This window comes from Amyelois transitella, chromosome 12 (assembly GCF_032362555.1).
Source record: "Amyelois transitella isolate CPQ chromosome 12, ilAmyTran1.1, whole genome shotgun sequence".
In the NCBI taxonomy this organism is placed as follows: domain Eukaryota; kingdom Metazoa; phylum Arthropoda; class Insecta; order Lepidoptera; family Pyralidae; genus Amyelois; species Amyelois transitella.
In genome coordinates, this window is record NC_083515.1 from 10,035,001 (window position 1) to 10,054,812 (window position 19,812).

The following is a 19,812-nucleotide window of genomic DNA, read 5'->3' on the forward strand; positions in this document are numbered from 1 at the left end:
AATTTTTCCGTAATAAGCTCGACTTAATCATATTCTCCTACTAAGTTCACCTAAACGGAACTTAGGTACTGCGTTTCTCAAACTTTAGGCTCAAATGACGTAAAAGGTTCTTTGATCCTTGCTCTCTTTTGTATAACGTGACACCGTTGTGTGTTCTTAGTAATAAAATGTTTTGTATAATTGTACTCACGGCGGCGGTCTGACAAGAGTCACTGCGTATTATATTACTCGTCACTCTCACTTTGCGATTGTGATTATATTTACTTTAAAAATAAGTAGGTAGCTCAATGTTTTTTTTTAGCTGTTATTGTATGTTATGTAGTACTTACCTACATAAAAAGGATTCGTGCCGCGTGGTTCCCGGCACCGAAAGAAAAATAGAATAGGACCGCTCCTTCTCTTTGCCATAGATGTCGTAAAGGGCGACTAGGGGATAAGCTTATAAACTTGGGATTCTTCGCTTAGGCAATGGACAGAATGGACCTGTCACTATTTCAATCTAAATTCTATCATCAATCCAAAAAGCTGAACGTGGCCTATCAGTTTTTTTTAGACTGTTGGCTCTGTCTACCCCGCAGGGGATATAGGCGTGATTATATGTTGTTGTATAAGTATTAATGTACAAATAAGATCTGGGCTTTTGGTTGTCTGAAAGACGTAATATTTTTTAAAATTTTCCAAATACAAAGTATAATTTTATTTATTGACGGCCTCTGTGGCGCAGCGGTAATATGCTTGTCTGTGACACCGTAGGTCCCGGGTTCGAATACCGGCCAGAGCAAGCTGAGAAAAGAACTTGTTCTGATTGGACTGGGTCTTTAATTTTTATCTATATAAGTATTTATTATAAAATATAGTATCACTGAGTTAGTATCTCGTAACACAAGTCTCGAACTCACTTCGAGGCTAACTCAATCTGTGTTATTTGTCCCGTATATACAATTTATTTCTGAACTTACCAATAATAAGTTTTTCCTTAGGGGCTCCAAGTTTGACCCACAGATGGGCGGCGTGGTCAACGGAGAGCTGTTTCCTCCACTCCGAATCTGATGACGGGGCGTACAGAGGCGCATTGTGACCAGTCTCCCTCTCCCATTTCCCGTGGAAATCGTAGGCCATGAGGTTGATGAAGTCTAAGTAACTGTTGAAATGAACAAAAAATGTTGGTGATTATTAAATTATTATAATGTGCCGTGTGGTTCATGGCAATAGAATAGGATCACACCATCTACTAACCGTGGATGTCGTAAAAGGAGACTTTTTACTTTTTAAAGACTTTCCCGATAGCGACACCATTATCTTCTATTTGCCACGATTCCTCCTTACTTCTTTTGGTTAATTCGTTACATATTTGCGCTTTGTGGAGTAGACAGAGCCAACAGTTTTGAAAAGACTTAAATAACGCTCAGCCGTTTGACTTAATGATAGAATTGGGATTCAAATAGTGACAGGTTACTAGCCCATCGCCTACAAGAAGAATCCCAAGTTTATTAGCTTATCCCTTAGTCGACTTTTATGACATACATGGGAAAGAGATAGAGTGGTCCTATTATTTTCCTATTGGTGCCGGAAACTACACAACACAAACACACACTCGACACACTTTTCCTCAAAAAATTTCGTTCGTTAAATCGTAAACTTTTGATGAATCCAACAACTTTTATTTTGTTTTAATTAGTGTTACAAGTTAACTATATAACTAAAGTTTTTAACTAAAGGAAACTTTATGAGTTTCACCAGAATTTTCCCCCATTGCACACTCATTACTTCAACACTACAACTAAATTGTGCAAAACAAAAACTGCCCCTACTAGAGTTGGGAAACTGCTATCGATAGTTTTTCATTGACTTAAAAATCCTGATATAAGTGTATTATACATACATATTTACAGATATATAATCACGTCTATATACCTTGCGTGGTAGACAGAGCCAACAGTGTTGCAAAGACTGAAAGACCACGTTCAGCTGTATGGCTTCATGATAGACTGTAGATGAGATTCAATGGAATTGAGACAGTGAGAATCGAACACTGTTAGTGACGGCCGAGGTGGGATTCAAACCTGTGCCTTTTGCGTCACACGCATTTCAACCGGCCACCTTAACAATTCGACCACCGACGCTCCACTCACACTTTTGCAATCCGCTTTTGTTATTGTTAAGATGTCAATTACTTTTTAAAATAATTTATATTTGTTACGAATAAAAAAGTTTACTAGCTGTGCTTGCGACTTCGTCCGCGTGGAATAGTTATTTTGGGCATCATTGAAGCCCTAAAGGATGAATAATTTTCTCCGTTTCTTTTTTCACATTTTCCATTATTTCTTCGCTCCCAAAAGTTGCAGCGTGATGTTATGTAACTTAAAGCCTTCCTAGATAAATGGTCTACTCAACACAAAAAGAGAGATAACTGAAATTAGCGCGTTCAAACAAACAAACAAATTCTTCAGCTTTATAGCTTCATATTAGTATAGATTATTTATTATTCGATTTTTTTAATCATCCAATTCCGCTGGACCATTAACAATGAAACTATCGATAAACTGAAGCACATCACTATCGAACCCCTTTGTTATTTCATGTGCAAACAGAATTACTGTTGCATGAAGGAACAATAAGACTGGTGATTTTTACCGTTGCATTTTAGCCTTTAAGTATAAATTCATAGGGTTCACGCAATTTTCCGGTACATTAGGGGTTCGTCAATACTTTGAAGTTGATATTGGGATCAGTCCCGTTTGAGGATTTGGTTGTTGGTCGAAACTATTGACGGTAAATTGACTACGCTTGCTTTGACAAGATAGTAACATAACACGTCTGTTAGGATATTATTATGATAAAAATTATCTTGAGTACATACACTTCAGGCGACTACAGGGTTATTCGCAGTTCCCTCTCTCATTTTTTTTTAATTTGTTTATTAAAAACTTTATTGCACAAAAAAAATGTACAAGAGGCGGACTTAATGCCGTTTGGCATTCTATACCAGTCTACCAGCTAAAACAGTATAGATATTTAGCACACTGACCCAAAGGTCTGTCTACCCCGCAAGTACAGAATTGATTGTATGTATGTTAGATGTTCCAAAGGTTCCTGTAATAACGGCAGCGTTGCAAAGCCATGTCTAATTAATTAAATATAACTTAAACATATGGTTCCCGGTACCAATACAAAAAATAATTGGACCTCTCCATCTATTTCCCATGGATGTCGTAAAAGGCGACTAAGGTATAGGCTTACAAACTTGGGATTCCTTTTTTAAGCGATGAGTTACTAACCTGTCACTATTTGAATCTCAATTCTATCATTAAGCCAAATAGCTGAACGTGGCCTATCAGTCTTTTCAGGACTTTTGGCTCTGTCTAGCCCACAAGGGTTATAGATATGACCATATGTATGTATGTATGTAACTTAAACAATTGCGCAATTCATTGTATTGAAGCTATCGGCCTTCCGCGCATACTACATGCCAAATTTTTTGGCGAATACAATAAATTTATTAAGACAAATTTACCCACACTCCTGTTATGATCTAACTTTGAAATAATTATGTTAATATTAAGTCATTAGCCGTTTTGTTTTACAAGTGCTTCATTGTTTTATTGCTAAAAGTAAACCAACTATGTCTTTTCATTATATTTTTAGTAACCTTTAGTACCTTTTTAGAATTCACAGCTCGATTCATCATTATCTATGTAAGCGTTCCAGATTGTATGTTCCTTATTTCCATCAACGGGCTCTGTGGCGCAGCGGTAGTACGTTTCTCTGTGACACCGGAGGTCCCGGGTTCGAATCCCGGCCATGGCATTATGAGAAAAGAACCTTTTTCTGATTGGCCTGGCCTATATATATTTTTTATTATTATATGGTCTGTGCATTAAGAGAGATTTCCCGAAATTCCCGCGGGAACGGGAATTACCAGGATGTTATTGTTTTACAGCGGATGGGGCTTCGGCGTCCACAAATTGTTTACTCTATGGCCGTAGTAATTTTACAGCAAATGTAACTAAACTAAATAAATGTTAACTACAGCCAAATAGCTAAACGTGTTCTATCAGTCTTCACAAGACTGTCGGCTCTGTCTACCCCGCAAGGGATATAGACGTATATATGATGCCTACCCCGCAAGGAATATAGACATACATACATATGATCACGTCTATGTAGACATATAGACGTAATATGATATGTATGTATGTAACTAAAGGCTAATATAATTAGGAAACCTCTATCCAAGATTATGCTACATTCCATGCTAAAGTAATTGCGAATCATTACAAACAGCTGCAACTTAACTGCAAAAATCTATTAGCAAATGGAATGAAAGAAATTCCTTAAGGAAAAATAAAAGTTAAAAGAAAATGCAATACAGAAAGCGAACAAACCGCTAAACTATCCCCAGCCTCATTCCTTTCATCCGTGTTGCAAGCTCTAACGGTATTAAAGGAGCTTTTCAGTTTCAAATGCCTAACCGCTTTGTAAGTTCGCAGTGTTTGTGAGACTTTTAATTTGAAAATTTTTGGATACAAACGTTTTATTTATTTACTAACTGTGCCTGTGACTTCGTCCGCGTGGAATAGTTATTTTGGGCATCATTGAAGCCCTCAAGGATGAATAATTTGCCCCTTTTTTTTACATTTTCCATTATTTCTTTGCTCCTTATAGTTGCAGCGTGATGTTATATAGCCTAAAGCCTTCCTCGATAAATGGTCTGTTCAACGCAAAAAAGATTTTTTTTCAATTCGAACTAGTTGTTCCTGAGATAAGCGCGTTCAAACAAACAAACTGAGTCTTCAGCTTTATTATATAAGTATAGATTTATTTATTTATGCTATCCTCTCCTATATATAATTGTGTACATATATAAATAATTTATTACAGTAATTCTAGTACAAAGGTGCTACTTATTACTACTATTTGAGCTTGCGTGCACCACCATCAACATCGAGCTACGCTACGCTGTACTGCGCTATGCTGTGCTGTGTTTCTTAAGCTACGTTTTTTTAACAACTGACTAGTTTGAATGGGCGAATGAAACTCGCTCGTTCTTGTTTCTTTGCGCGCGCATACGCAAGTGCGAGCGAGATGGGAGTACGAGAGTGAGAGAGACGTCTGAAGGCGATGGAGGGGTACGCAGCGTGTTCCAAACCTAGTATAGCTCGACACAGCGCAGCATGGCAGAGCTCCACAAAAAACATAGCACAGTTCGACACAGCGCGGTTTAGCACGGTAGGAAGCGTGCCTCGCTCAAGACTGCTGCGTTTTTAAACAGAGCGTAGCCTCACACAGCGCAGCACAACAAGGTTTGGTTGTTTTCTTATTACAATATTATTCATTCTTAGTGTCCGTCTTCCATTTCAGTCAAAAATACTAAATGTACAGACAAAGTATTGTTACTGTTTTATTATATGTATAGATTAGACAAGCGAGTTGACCAAACATAGCACAGCGCAGTATATCTCGATGTTGATTTGTCACCCTAACCCTCATCTTGCTTACCACCACGCAGATTCAGGTCTAAAGCACTCAAATCTATTGAAATCAGGGTCTCACCTAGCGACAGCGGGCACGTCATATCCGCTCTTGATGTTGTCAGGACCGACCGGCACAGCTGCAGTCAGCAGCAGACGAGGTTTCTTCACCTCCTGAGCTTCGGCCTCGAAAGCTTCTCGGAGTTCTGTGAAAGATTATGTTTAGATTTAGTTTTTGTTAACATGATGTCAGATCATTTTAGTATATCAGTTACTACGAGACGTTAAATTAAATGAAAATAGAAATGGGATCAAGGTAAGTGCTTTACCTACGACGTTGAATTAAATAAAAAAGGGATCAGCGCAAGTGATTTACCTACATACAAAAAAGGAGTAGGATCACTCTTTCCCATGGATGTCGTAAAAGACGACTAAGGGATAGGCTTATAAAATTGCAATCCTTTTTTTATGCGATGGGCTATCAACCTGTCACTTTATATGAATGTCAATTCTATCATTAAGCCAAATAGCTGATCGGGGCCTATCAGTGTTTTCAAGAGTGTTGGCTCTGTCTTCCACGCAAAGGATATAGACGTGACACACTAAAGGACTCTGACGGATGCACGGATTTCCCGAAATTCTCAGGGGAATGAATATTGTGGGAATTTTTTTGTTTTACCCAGAGCAGGGCAGCTAGAGTATTCCAGTTCTCAATAAAATAAAGAACAGAACAGAACAGAAATAATATAAATACAGTAAAATAAAAAGAAATATATTACTAGATACAACATGATCTTTGTTACAGAAGCTTATGCATTTGTCCTTGCTACACAAAGCTATGAGATCCTTTCAAAATACCTTACAACTCACGATTTCTAAAGATAATCGCTTTGTAAACCATAACAGAAATATTAGTAATTAAAGGTGTTATTAATATTTATTGTAATGGTTTTACACTAGCTAGCAACCTGTCACTATTTGAATCTCAATTCTATCATTAAGCCAAATAGCTGAACGTGGCCTATCTATGGCTATACCTATGGCTCTGTCTACCCCGCAAGGGATATAGACGTGACCATATGTATGTATGTATGCATGGTTTTACACACATCACGTCTATAACCCTTATTTGGGTGACAGAGCCACGATTTAGATACAAATAGTGACAGGTTGCTAGCCGTGTGGTTCTCGGCACCAATACAAAAAATAATAGGACCACTTTATCTCTTTCCCATGTATGTCGTAAAAGGCAACTAAGGGATAGGCTTACAAACTTGGGATTCTTTTTAAGGCGATCGGCTAGCAACCTGTCACTATTTGAATCTCAATTCTATCATTAAGCCAAATAGCTGAACGTGGCCATTCAGTCTTTTCAAGACTATTGGCTCTGTCTACCCCGCAAGGTATATAGACGAGACCATATGTATGTATATGAATTAATGAATGTCCTTAATTTGATCAAGATACGTTCGTCTAGGCCTTCCCACTCCGACCTTTCCCTCCACACTCTCCTCACAAAAGTGAAATACTAGTTGGTACCAAGCACACGGCGATGGCATTCTGCCAGTAACCGGCTTTCCATTGCGACAGCGGTGCTCAAAATGGGTATATTATGGTCTCCAAATCCGCGAGACATTTAGGTCAAAAACATTTTTAAATTGCTGAATGATTAGATGTATAATGACATTACTATATGTGCGGTAATTTTTGAATAATTGTATAAATTACATAATTGTCGTACGGTTCGCGGCACCAATTGAAAAATAATAGGACTATTCCATCTCCGTCCCATGGATGTAGTTAAAGGCGACTAAGGGATAGGCTTATAAATTTGGGATACTTCTTTTAGGCGATGTGTTAGCAACCTGCCACTATTGAATCTCAAATTTTACATTGTACCAAACAGCTTAACGTGGCCGTTCAGTCTTTTCAAGACTTTTGGGTCTATCTACCTCGCAAGGAAATTAGACGTGAGTATATGTATATATGTAAATACCCTTCGAGGTAGACAGAGCCATTGTCTTGAAAAGACGGAAAGGCTACGTTCAGCTGTATGGCTTAATAGGATTGAGATTCAAACAGTCATAATTGACAAGTTTTAGACGCTGAAGGATGAAATTCCCACGGGAAAAAGAAAACGGATTACATAAACCTTGTATAATAAATAAATAAGGAAATTAAATGTCAGAATCAATTGAAAAATAATTAATGAAAATACGAAATATTTACGTATTCCAAACTACGTAACTCGAAAGTATTAGTATGTTTTAATATACCTCCGCTATCATATTGCTTTCAAATTATAATTAGCAAAATCGGGTACCGCATGAAAGAGCAATCAGCTTGTTTTCTATCAACATAAACTTGGTTCTCAAACTGGGCTAGTGTTGTTAAAAATAGATTTTGAATCGACAAGTCATTAGAAATAAAAATTTCTGTCGTGTGATTCCTGGCACCAATAGAAATAAAGAATAAGACCACTCCATCTCTTTCCCATAAATGTTGTAAAACGCGACTAAGGGACTAAAGACTCATAAATTTGGGATTCTTCTTTTAGGCGATGGGCTAGCAACCTGTCACTATTAGAATTTTAAATCTATCTTAAAGACAAATGAACTGCTGAATGTGGCCTATAAGTTTTTTCAAGACTGTTGGCTCTGTCTACACCGCAAGGGATATAGACGTGATTATATGTATTATCTTACAAGTTTCTTTGAATAAGAGTTATTAAGTTTAATTTACAAACGTCTTAAAGACATTTTTCCCAACACAGTTTGAGAACCACTGCAGTGATATTTAAATGCGATTACATTAGGTACAGTTAGAAAGCTCTTATACGTATTCAGTTAGGTCTTTCAAGGTTTACCATCTAAGGCCTATAAGACCCAGGTAGACTACAAATGGCAAGTGAAATTGGGAGTTAGGTTCTAACTTTGTTTTGTACTGTTGTGTTAGGATCAGTTGCCAAGTCAATAATCTAGTCACGTTTTTAACCCTAACCTGACTGGCATCATGTATTTTCGAGAATTTGAACACATCATACCTAATTCTTACATTCTAGTTACTAGTAGACGTGTGAACTATACTCCAACTAATAATACGAGACAAATTACACTGATTAAATTAGCCTCGAAGTAAGTTCGAGACTTGTGTATCGAGATACTAACTCAACGATACTATATTTTATAATAAATACTTATATATATAAACATCCAAGACCCAGGCCAATCAGAAAAAGTTCTTTTCTACCGCTGCGCCACAGAGGCCGTCATACGTCATACTCTAACTAATATTTTAAATGCGAAAGTTAGTCTCTTCATGCGTTATGTGCTGAAGAAATTTTCTTGAAATTTTGCGTAAATATATACATGGCTTTATAATAGAAGTGACATTCAAATAGTGACAGAGTACAAGAAGAATAACAAATTTATTAGCCTATCCCTTAGTCGCCTTTTACGACACCCATGGGGAAGATATGGAGTGGTCCTATTCTTTAGTGCCAGGAACCACACATTCTTTTGTAGGTGACGTTAAATTACTATATGAAACCGAATGATAGTTACTATAATGGAACATGTCTTGTCGATTTGTTAAATATTAAACTATAGTGACCAAAATCTTCCACAAAATCCAATCTCCAGTTCGGCTTGCTTCCACCCAAAGGTTGACTGGAAGACATTGCATTAGGGATAAGTCCGCCTTTGTACCATCTCTGTCTGTTTTGTGCTGTTTTGTATGTTTTACTCTTATGGTGCAATAAAGAGTTTTATCTATACCAACATACATACATACACATACATACATACATATGCTCACGTCTATATCCCTTGCGGGGTAGACAGAGCCAACAGTGTCGGATAGACTGATTGGCCACGTTCGGTTGTTTGGCTTAATGATAGAATTGAGATTCAAATAGTAACAGGTTGCTAGCCTGTCGCCTGAAGGAAGAATCCCAAGTTTATAATCCCTATCCCTTAGTCGCCTCTTACGACATCCACGGGACAGAGATGGAGTGGTCCTATTCTTTTCCCTATTGGTGCCGGGAACCACACGGCACAGTTTTATCTAGGTATCTATCTAAAAAGTGATTGAGTCAGCAAAAACCGCGTTAAGCAAACGTGCTGTGTCGCAATTGATAATGTTTTGACGCTGATCAATTCACACGGTGCGGCCATGGCACATATTGTTTGGTAGGCCGTTGCATCGGGTTTTGTATAGATAGACAAAAAAAGTCCACATACATACATACACACGTCCTATCTTTGCTCGTTTAGAGGTGGACACAACAAAAAGCCACAATGCCGGAAGTCTAAAGCTATTCTTGTTCTACATACATACATACATACATATAATCACGTCTATATCCCTTGCGGGGTAGACAGAGCCAAAAGTCTTGTAAAGACTGAAAGGCCACGTTCGGCTATTTAGCATTAAGATAGAATTGAGATTCAAATAGTGACAGGCCATCGCCTAAAAGAAGAATCCCAAGTTTATAAGCCTACGCCTTAGTCGCCTTTTACGACATCCATGGTAGAGAGATGAAGTGGTCCTATTCTTTTTTCTATTGGTGCCAGGAACCACACGGCACTTCTATTGGTGCCGGGAACCACACGGCACTTCTATTGGTGCCGGGAACCACACGGCACTTCTTCTTCTACCTGGCTTCAATTCCAGTTTCACAACTCTTGATTACCATGCACCCTGGATTAGGTGAGTCAGGTTTTTACACGAAGTGACTCCCATCTGACCTCTCCAACCTTTGCAGGGGAACCTAACTCATATTGGATCACCTGGATGTGCAGGTATCAACACGATTTTTTCCCTTACCATAAGAGCATGGGTTAGTATTTAAACTAATGTAAGTACATAACTTCGTAAATAGTCAGTATTACATGGCTGAGGTGTGATTTGAACCCGTGCCTTTTATGTGCATCCCACATTTTTACCCTACCAATTAATAAACGTATGTTAATAAATACATACATATACATACATATAATCACGTCTATATCCCTTGCGGGGTAGATAGAGCCAAAAGTCTTCTAAAGACTGAAAGGCCACGTTCAGCTATTTGGCATTAAGATAGAATTGAGATTCAAATAGTGACAGGTTGCTAGCCCATCGCCTAAAAGGAGAATCCCAAGTTTATAAGCCTACCCCTTAGTCGCCTTTTACGACATCCATGGAAAAGAGATGGAGTGGTTCTATTCTTTTTTCTATTCGTGCCGGGAACCACACGGCAACAACAACAACAACGTTAATAAATAAACAATACCTATTAATTTTTATTTATTATCTATTACTAAACCTACAGTTTCTAGATTTACAGGTTACATATATTTGTATCTGGGAAAGCCTAGCAAGGGTTACACTTCAAATTCGGGTATTTTAACCAGTCAACTCCTTTAAGTATCTACAAAAAACATAACCAAGGTGATAATCATAAGTTATCAATGTGCACGATAGCATAACATGTTCCGTATTGCATGCATCAAAATATTTATAGGAAATTTTGTAACGAACTTGAATTGTTCTTGACCCCAACACATCCGTTCGTGAGGTCAAATTAAAAATACCTTACAACTTTTTGGATGCGATGCCCGAAAATGGAATAACAGACAAACATATTATGTTTTTGTTAAAAATCAATAATATTAACTATATTCTTTACTTTTTGATGCCGTGTGTTTCCTGGCACAAATACAAAAAAGAATAGGATCATTCCATCTCTTTCTCATGGATATAGTAAAAGGCGATTAAGGGATAAGATTGGGATTTTGCTTTTACGCGAAGGGGTAGCAACCTGTCACTTTTTGAATCTCAATTCTATCATTGAGCCAAACAGCTGAACGTGGCCTATCAGTCTTTTCACGACTGTTGGCTCTGTCTACCCCGCAAGGGATATAGACGTGATAACATGTATGTATGTATGTTTGTAAAAATGTATAACATAAAATTTTATGTTCTTATTTAAACTATTGTGAGGTCACGTTATGAAGCATCTAGGTTTCTGCACACATACATATAATCACGTCCATATCCCTTGCGGGGTACACAGAGCCAACAGTCCTGAAAAGACAGTATGTTTGTAAAAATGTATGAAATAAAATTTTATGTTCTTATAATCTATTGTGAGGTCAAGTTATGAAGCATCTAGATTCCTGATCCGTTCTCATCTTCATTCGTCCTTATCTAAATGTCGAGGACAAATGACTCAGAACTTCCTTTATTCTGTCTAGAGAATATTAAGTTAGGCAAATTTATATTTTCATATCACTGACCCAAAGTGAGTATTTAATAGTTCGTGCTAAAGTAAGCTTGATTACAGAAGTTGTTAATTTTTGAAGCTATTTTCTGGTGAGTTTAAAAAATACTCGTAAATAAATATAAACGGGACAAATTACACGGATTGAGTGAGCCTCGAAGTGAATTCGAAACTTGTGTTATGTGATACTAACTTAACGATACTACATTTTATAATAAACTAGCGACCCGCCCCGGCTTCGCACGGGTGCAATGCTGATAGTCGTAAAAAGTTAATAAAGTAAATGACAAAAATATGTTATTGTGGGATATCCATGAGAGATAGACATATATACCATCGTAGAGTTTTCAGTAGACCTTTTCAATGTGTTGAAATAAATATGATAATTAACGACATCACATTAGACACCTCAAACAGTATTTCTCCACTATTTAATGGATATTATTATACAAATAAAACATCATCTTGAATCACTCTATCTATTGAAAAAAACCGCATCAAAATCCGGTGCGAAGTTTTAAAGATTTAAGCATACAAACGGACATAGGGACAGTGAAAGCGGCTTTGTTTTATACTATGTAGTGATACTTAATAAACATCCCAGACCCATACTGATGTTTATCCATATAAGTATAGACTAGATGGGCTAGCAACCTGTCACTATTTGAATCTCAATTCTATCATTGAGCCAAATAGCTGAACGTGGGCTATCAGTTTTTTGCAAGACTGTTGGCTTTGTCTACCCCTCAAGTGATAGAGACGTGATTATATGTATGTATGTACATATATATACTTCACTACATGGTATAAAACAAAGTCGCTATTTTATTCTGTTTGTCTGTATGCTTAAATCTTTAAAATTACGCAACGGATTTTGATGCGGTTTTTTGTAACAGGTAGAGTGATTCAAGAGGAAGGTTTTTATTTTTGTATTTTGAATTTTGCACCCGTGCGAAGCCGGGGTGGGTCGCTAGTTAATAATATAAGAAAGATACATAAACACAATAATAACTTACACATAGTCTAGAAAGTCTGAAATGAAACTCGGACGAAATTTCAAGTGACACTTAATTAGTGTTCAGAGGGTAAACAGCTTTGAAGAAGACGCGGGTCTCTCGGACTAAAGTTTCAGGTGAATTTGCACTAAGTGTATTTAACCCTACATACATACATAAATACATACATATACAATACATAGCCTACATACATACATAAAAATCACGCCTCTTTCCCGGAGGGGTATGCAGAGACTACCTCTTTCCACTTGCCACGATCTCTGCATACTTGCTTCGCTTTATACATATAGTCATGTCTATATCCCTTGCGGGGTAGACCGAGCCAACAGTCCTGAAGAGACTGACAGGCCACGTTCAGCTGTTTTGGCTTAATGATAGAATTGAGATTCAAATAGTGACAGGTTGCTAGCACATCGCCTAAAATAAGCCTATCCCTTAGTCGCCTCTTACAATATCCACGGTAAATGAGATGGAGTGGTTCAATTCTTTTTTATATTGCTGCCGGGAACCACACGGCATATTTAACCCTTGACGCGGAAATGAGATATCCTCATAATGTAGTTGTCGTGGGAATTTTTCAACGGAATGGCGCTTTCGTGAAAATTCCATTCTTACTTATTTACCAAAACTTAGTAACTTAAGTTTTACTTTACTTTTAGTTACTCTAGTTTAAAGGGGAGTCATTTTGGCTGGCCCTTCGAAATGAGAAATATGGATTGATCAGATATCTTACCAACACGACCACCGACGGTTTTTACTAATGACACTATTAAAACAATATTGCGTAGGTCCTGTCTTGCCGTCGATCACGGAACGTTGCGAAACGTTAATAATTCTGTGTTAGCTCGTTACAACGCAAACCACGATTCCGGTTGTCGTGACGTTATGCAAGGGTTCAGATTTATAATTTTATCTAATAAGGTCTAGTGATGTGGCTTAGTAATCGATAATTACTTTATCGCTCGTTAATAAATGGTCCCATGCATTATTATAAAAAAAAATAATAACAGCATACGCTCGCTCGTTAAATTTGTCACGTAATATTATTATTTTTGATGTATGTACATATATAAATTAACTCACACCTCTTTTCCAGAGAGGTAGGCAGATGTCATGTTTCCCCTTGTCACGATGACTGCATACTATTTCGTTTCATCCACATTCATAAACCTTCGTGCAAGTCCGTCACACAATTATTTTATTTAAGTTACTGTAAATGATTTCTTTTTGTGCGTTTTGAAATAAAATAAATCATGAATTATGGTGCCACCAGTATAAAAAATAGGATCATCTCTTTCTTTCCCATGCGTGTCTTAAAATGCAACTAAGGGATAGGCTTATAAACTTGGGATTCTTCTTATAGGCGATAGGCGCTAGCCTGTCACTATTTTAATCTCAATTCTATCAGTAAGCCTAATAGCTGAACGTAGCTTGTAAGTCTTTCAAGACTGCTGCTGTCCCCTCGGCAAGGGACTATATGTATGTACATATGTATGAATCATGAATTACTATTTGAAAGAAAAACAAAAAAAAAATCCGTACAAAAATATCTTCCAACTTACAATAAATTTTGCGTAACAAAAATGTAATTTAAAAGATGGCTACCGATTTAATTGAGTTATTATAATTTATTACTATTTCGAAATAAGAGCAGTTGAATAATGTCAAGGTTTTCAAGATGCGAAACAAAATACCAGAATCAACATTGAATTAATTTCCGTTAATTAATTTGATTGTTTTACTGTTTGTGTACCTGCTAATAGTATTCATCTTATTAAGGTAAAAGTTATATTTTTCCTTTGTGAATTGTGTATTAAAATTGCGATCTTTTATCATACGAGCCGCTGTGATTTCTAATTGTGTTTGTTGGTAAAATCGCCTGGAATAGAAGTGTTCGGAACTATCACTAAGAACACCAAAAATCACTTATTTACCCGAAAAAATAATAAATTGTTTCAGCATGAGAGATAAAAACAATAAATTAAATTGTGTTCCATTTAAATATCGTGTAAAAATAAAAAGAAGAAAATATTTTATGCGGCGGCCGGCGACAGGTGCAATCGAGCGCGGTGACCGGAGACACAGTCTATCGATATATCGATAAATTGTGTTTTGATAACGCGCATCACTGAACGGTCAGAAGGGGCTCGGAATTTTTTTTTTTGTTTAAAATTTTATTTTAGTTTATTAATTATACAGGTATTTCACGCGAACGTGCTTTTATTTTATCTCGGACGTTTCGAATCATGTTACAATGTATTAAAAATATTGAAGGGTCGCAAACATCAACTAATTAGATGTGGTTATAGTGTAATTTTTTTAAGAGGATTGATTACAGCTTGAAAAATAGTCTTTGTTAAAAATGCAAGTGGTAAATTAAAAAAAAATATATATTTTAAATACTACAGTTTTTTACTATTAAATATCAGGTAGATGAATACGAGTACAATTCCGACCCGTAACTTCATATGTCGTGTCTGTGAATGTTACAAAACTTTCATATGACGTTGTGACAATAAGATTTTATATTTTGTACAAAAAGGTAAGTAAACATAATTTTTTTTAACAACAATTTTTAATTCCAATGCCGCTTCTAACGGTGCTTAGCTCTACACAAACAGCACCTGGTCCGGCGGTTGCCAATATTTAGACAAACCCGCCCGCCGCAGACGTAGCAATCCCCGACAGAGGACAGAGATTACAATTTAAAATGAAACTGCCGATACGAAGCATTTGTTTTGCGACAAAAATAGAGGGTGTTATTGGCTGTTTGTGAGAGTCACGTATTGAATAGTATTTTATATTTGACACGGGTTTATTTTTAGGAAGTATCTTGTATATGAAATTCTCGTGTCACAATGTTCGTTGCCGTGCTCCTGCGAAACGGCTTGACCGATTCGCATGAAATTTTGTGAGCATATTGAGTAGGTCTGAGAATAGGCCAACATCTATTTTTCATACCCCTAAATGATAAGGGTTGTCCACCCTTAACATTTTTTGTACACTAGACTGATAGGCCACGTTCAGCTATTTGGCTTTAAGATAGAATTGAGATTCAAATAATGACAGGTTGCTAACCTATCGCCTGAAAGAAAAATCCCAAGTTTATAAGCCTACCCCTTAGTCGCCTTTAAAGACATCTACGGGAGAGAGATGGAGTGGTCCTATTCTTTTATGTATGGTTTTTATATGGTATATATGAATGTACTCGTATGTATGACAATGTGCATTCGTCCATGATTTAGATTTAAGAGATCTATATTTGTACATTGACGTCCGATGAAAATGCTGCAGTGTAGTTTGTTCCGCCGCTTCTTCAACACATGCGCTTTGGAAGCGGTGGTAGTTATAATTAGATTTAACTGATGTGACGTCAATAAGTGATACCTTGTGTCCAATTTTGAAAATAAATCTATTCTATTCTGTAGGTAACAATCTTTTAACTTACCTTTCAACAGCAAAACGTAATTCTTCTTATCATCTCCGCCTTTAGGGTACTCCCAGTCCACGTCCAGACCATCAAAGTTCCTGTCCCTGAGGTAGGGGATGGCTGAGTAGATGAAGGTCTGCCTGGCGTACCTGGTGGCTGACATCTCCTTGAACTTCTGAGTACCGAATGACCATCCACCTGTTAAATGAAAAAAAAAATTTTTAGCACATTCTCGAATATCTGCTATGCTTTAATGTTAACTTTAGTTATACATACATATAGTCACGTCTATATCCCTTCTGGGGAGCAAGACTAAAAGGTCACGTTCAGATGTATGGCTGTTGTCCAAGTTTAAAACGCTATACTTAAGTCGCTATAGCCGCTTTAGTGCCGTGTGGTTCTCGGCACAAATAAAAAAGAAAGAATAGAACCACTCTATCTCATCTCATGGATGTCGTATTGCTTATAAACTTGAGATTCTTCTATTAGGCGATGGGCTAGCAACCTGTCACTGTTTGAATCTCAATTCTATCACTAAGCTAAACAGCTAAACGTGGCCCATCAGTGTTCAAGACTGTTGGCTCTGTCTACCCCGCAAAGGATATAGACGTGATTATATGTATGTATGTACCTTAGTCGCCTTTTACGACATCAATGGGAAAGTGTTTTTTTCTACACGTGCCGAGAACCACACGGCACAAGAACTGAACTGAATACGGATTAAGAATTTACACCTATTGTTTAAGATTTGTAGGTTCTCTGTTAAATGAAAAAAAAATCGGACAATAGCCATTATTTGTGGCAGAGACACGGCCGAATCTGTCGCCAACCAATCACAAAATAGTTCGCACTCAGTTAACGAGGGGGTGTTATAAAAAATCGGCCAAGTGCGAGACGGATTTTATTTGGTGGTTCTTAGAATGGAAATTATTAATTCCACTTTTTTTTTTAAATATATATGAAGCTAAAACGCCAGAAGCCGCTTTTCTTAATAATTGCAATAATTATAAAGTTTAATAAATTTGTAATAAAGTAAACACGTATTACATGATGATGAATATTATTTTGTTATTTATCACCCCATGGAACATACATACATATTATCACGTCTATATCACTCGTGGGGTAGACAGAGCCAACAGCATTGAAAATATGTCGTAAAAGGCAACTAAGGCATATGCTTATAAACTTGGGATTCTTCTTTTAGGCGATGGGCTAGCAACCTACCATTGTGGCCTTTCAGTATTTTCAAGACTTTTCGTTCTGTCTACCCCGCAAGGGATATAGACGTGATTATATGTATGTTCAAGGAACCCTAACAAGAACAGAATGTCGATATCACTGTTTCGTACATAATACTGGTTGCAACACTTCACTCTTATGAAAATGTAGCGTTTTTTGCTAAGCGTTCCAACGAAAATAGGTGAAAATGCCGACAGTGCTTTGTGACGTGGGAATCGCTCTGTGGAGCGTTCGCACGTGACTAGTGATGGGGTGTCGTATCGATAAACTTAGAAACAATGGTACTTTAATTTTTTTAATCCGTTAATACAACTTACCATTCAAATTCAAAACTTTTATTCATTATTATAAGACATTTCAATATCACTTAATAATTGAATTTCTTTTTTGATTTCACAACATTGGTTGACGTCAATTAAATTACTTAAAACTACTTTGATAATTTATGTATATACATATTGCATAATTAGAATGTACCTTTGGGTACCTATGACCGACATGAATAAATTAGTGAAAATATTATGAATTATGAATAAAAGCTAATCATGGCATCATTGTAACATGTATCTAATCTCAATTTTTAAGTCAATTAATTTTTTTTTTATATATTACAAGGCATAATCTAATCTTACTCTTTTCAGGACTATTGGCTCTGTCTACCCCGTAAGGGATATAGACGTGACTATATGTAGATATGTATGTATTACAAGGCAAAATTCGAGAAGAGTTAGCTTAATCGATATCTATTAAATTTATATTAACTTACGTAACACAAATCGGATTTCACGAAATAAATTTGATCGATTGCAATTCATGTTGGCGTATAGAAGTCACATAAGACATTAATGAGATAATTATGACTGTTACAAACATAAATGACTCAAACGTGTTTTTTTTTTATTAGAAAGTTGGCGGTTCATTAATGTACGTAACATATTTGTATTATTTTTATTACTTTTTTAAAGCCCTGCCATTAATATAATGAGCGGTGAGTATATGTGTGTATTACCATTTTAATTACTGTAAACACTGTTTGTAACTGCGTAAGATGGAGGTGATAAGAGAAGGAAGTACTGTACGTAAAAATATAACTAGAAAGAATATTTAAAAATGTGGACATATTAAAGTCTACGTGCCGTGTGGTTCCCGGCACCAATAAAAAAAGAATAGGACCACTCCATCTAGTTCCCATGGATGTCGTAAAAGGCGACTAAAGGATATGCTTATAAACTTGGGATTCTTCTTTTAGGCGATGGGCTAGCAACCCGTCACTATTTGAATCTCAATTCTATCATTAAGTCAAACAGCTAAACGTGGCCTATCAGTCTTTTCAAGACTGTTGGCTCTATCTACCCCGTAAGGGATACAGACGTGATCATATGTATCTATGTATGTTAAAATCTACTTTTTTATTTTCAAAAATATTAATAATTATCATTGTACTGGCTGATTTTTTTTTATGAAATAACAACAATGTCAACCATACTGGTATATCTTCTAAAAAAGAATCATCAATCCGGAAAAAATTATAAATTTATTTTTAACTCAACTTTGGAGCTCATCGACAATCGATATATTTTTAAAATTTACAATAACATCACTAACGTTCAGTCCGTTACGTATCGTATATCGATTTACGGGGTCTTTTGATTGAATAACGCGAGGAAGTATAGCTGGGATCACAGTTGACTGACTGACTAGATTGAATTAATTGTTAGGATTCAATTACTACGAAACGCTTAATTACGAAGCCGACCTGAATGTACTATGCCTCCTTGAACGTATATTGCCGTTTTCCGTCTTTTCTTTTCCATTTGATTTGTTTAGTAAAGAGTACTTAGTAGCAGGTTGACTAAGCAAATATACAAAGGGAGTGTGAATGGGACTGTTGGAGTGGGAAGACCTAGACGAACGTAGGTACCTTGATGACATCGGAGACGTTCTAGCAAAAGGTTAGTACTACTTTGAGCATACATTATATTTTGTATATATTTTATGTTTCTTGTGTGTATTTATGTATTTTGTTTGTTCTTTATATGTTTTGCAGTATGCATCTGCATTTTATCGCACCACCAACTTAAAGTTTTTATAAAAAAAACATCTTTTCATTATAAACTAAAACGAGAAGTAAGATCTCATTTTAAACTAAGATTTTAAATTTGAAATATCTATGTATTATATTATAAGGGGCAATAAGGGACATATGAATAAGGGACCAATTACACAGATCGAGTTATCCTCGAAGTAAATTCGAGACTTGTGTTACGAGATACTAGCATAACGATACTATATTTTATAACAAATACTTACATAGATAAACATCCAATACCCAGGCCAATCAGAAAAAGTTCTCGTCTCATCATGCCCTAGCCGGGATTCGAATCCGGG

General features: G+C 36.5%; 1 protein-coding gene across 1 annotated transcript in view; it reads right to left on the reverse strand.

The window, feature by feature from the left end:
• LOC106141819 (chitotriosidase-1) overlaps nt 1–19,812 on the reverse strand; it is a 42,878-nt gene that overhangs the window by 14,036 nt on the left and 9,030 nt on the right. The window contains exons 4-6 of the mRNA XM_013343458.2: nt 16,201–16,380; nt 5,554–5,677; nt 960–1,141 (exon numbers count right to left, since the gene is read on the reverse strand). Coding sequence (XP_013198912.2) covers nt 960–1,141; nt 5,554–5,677; nt 16,201–16,345 — 451 coding nt within the window. The 5' untranslated portion in view covers nt 16,346–16,380. The remainder of the gene's footprint in view (nt 1–959; nt 1,142–5,553; nt 5,678–16,200; nt 16,381–19,812) is intronic.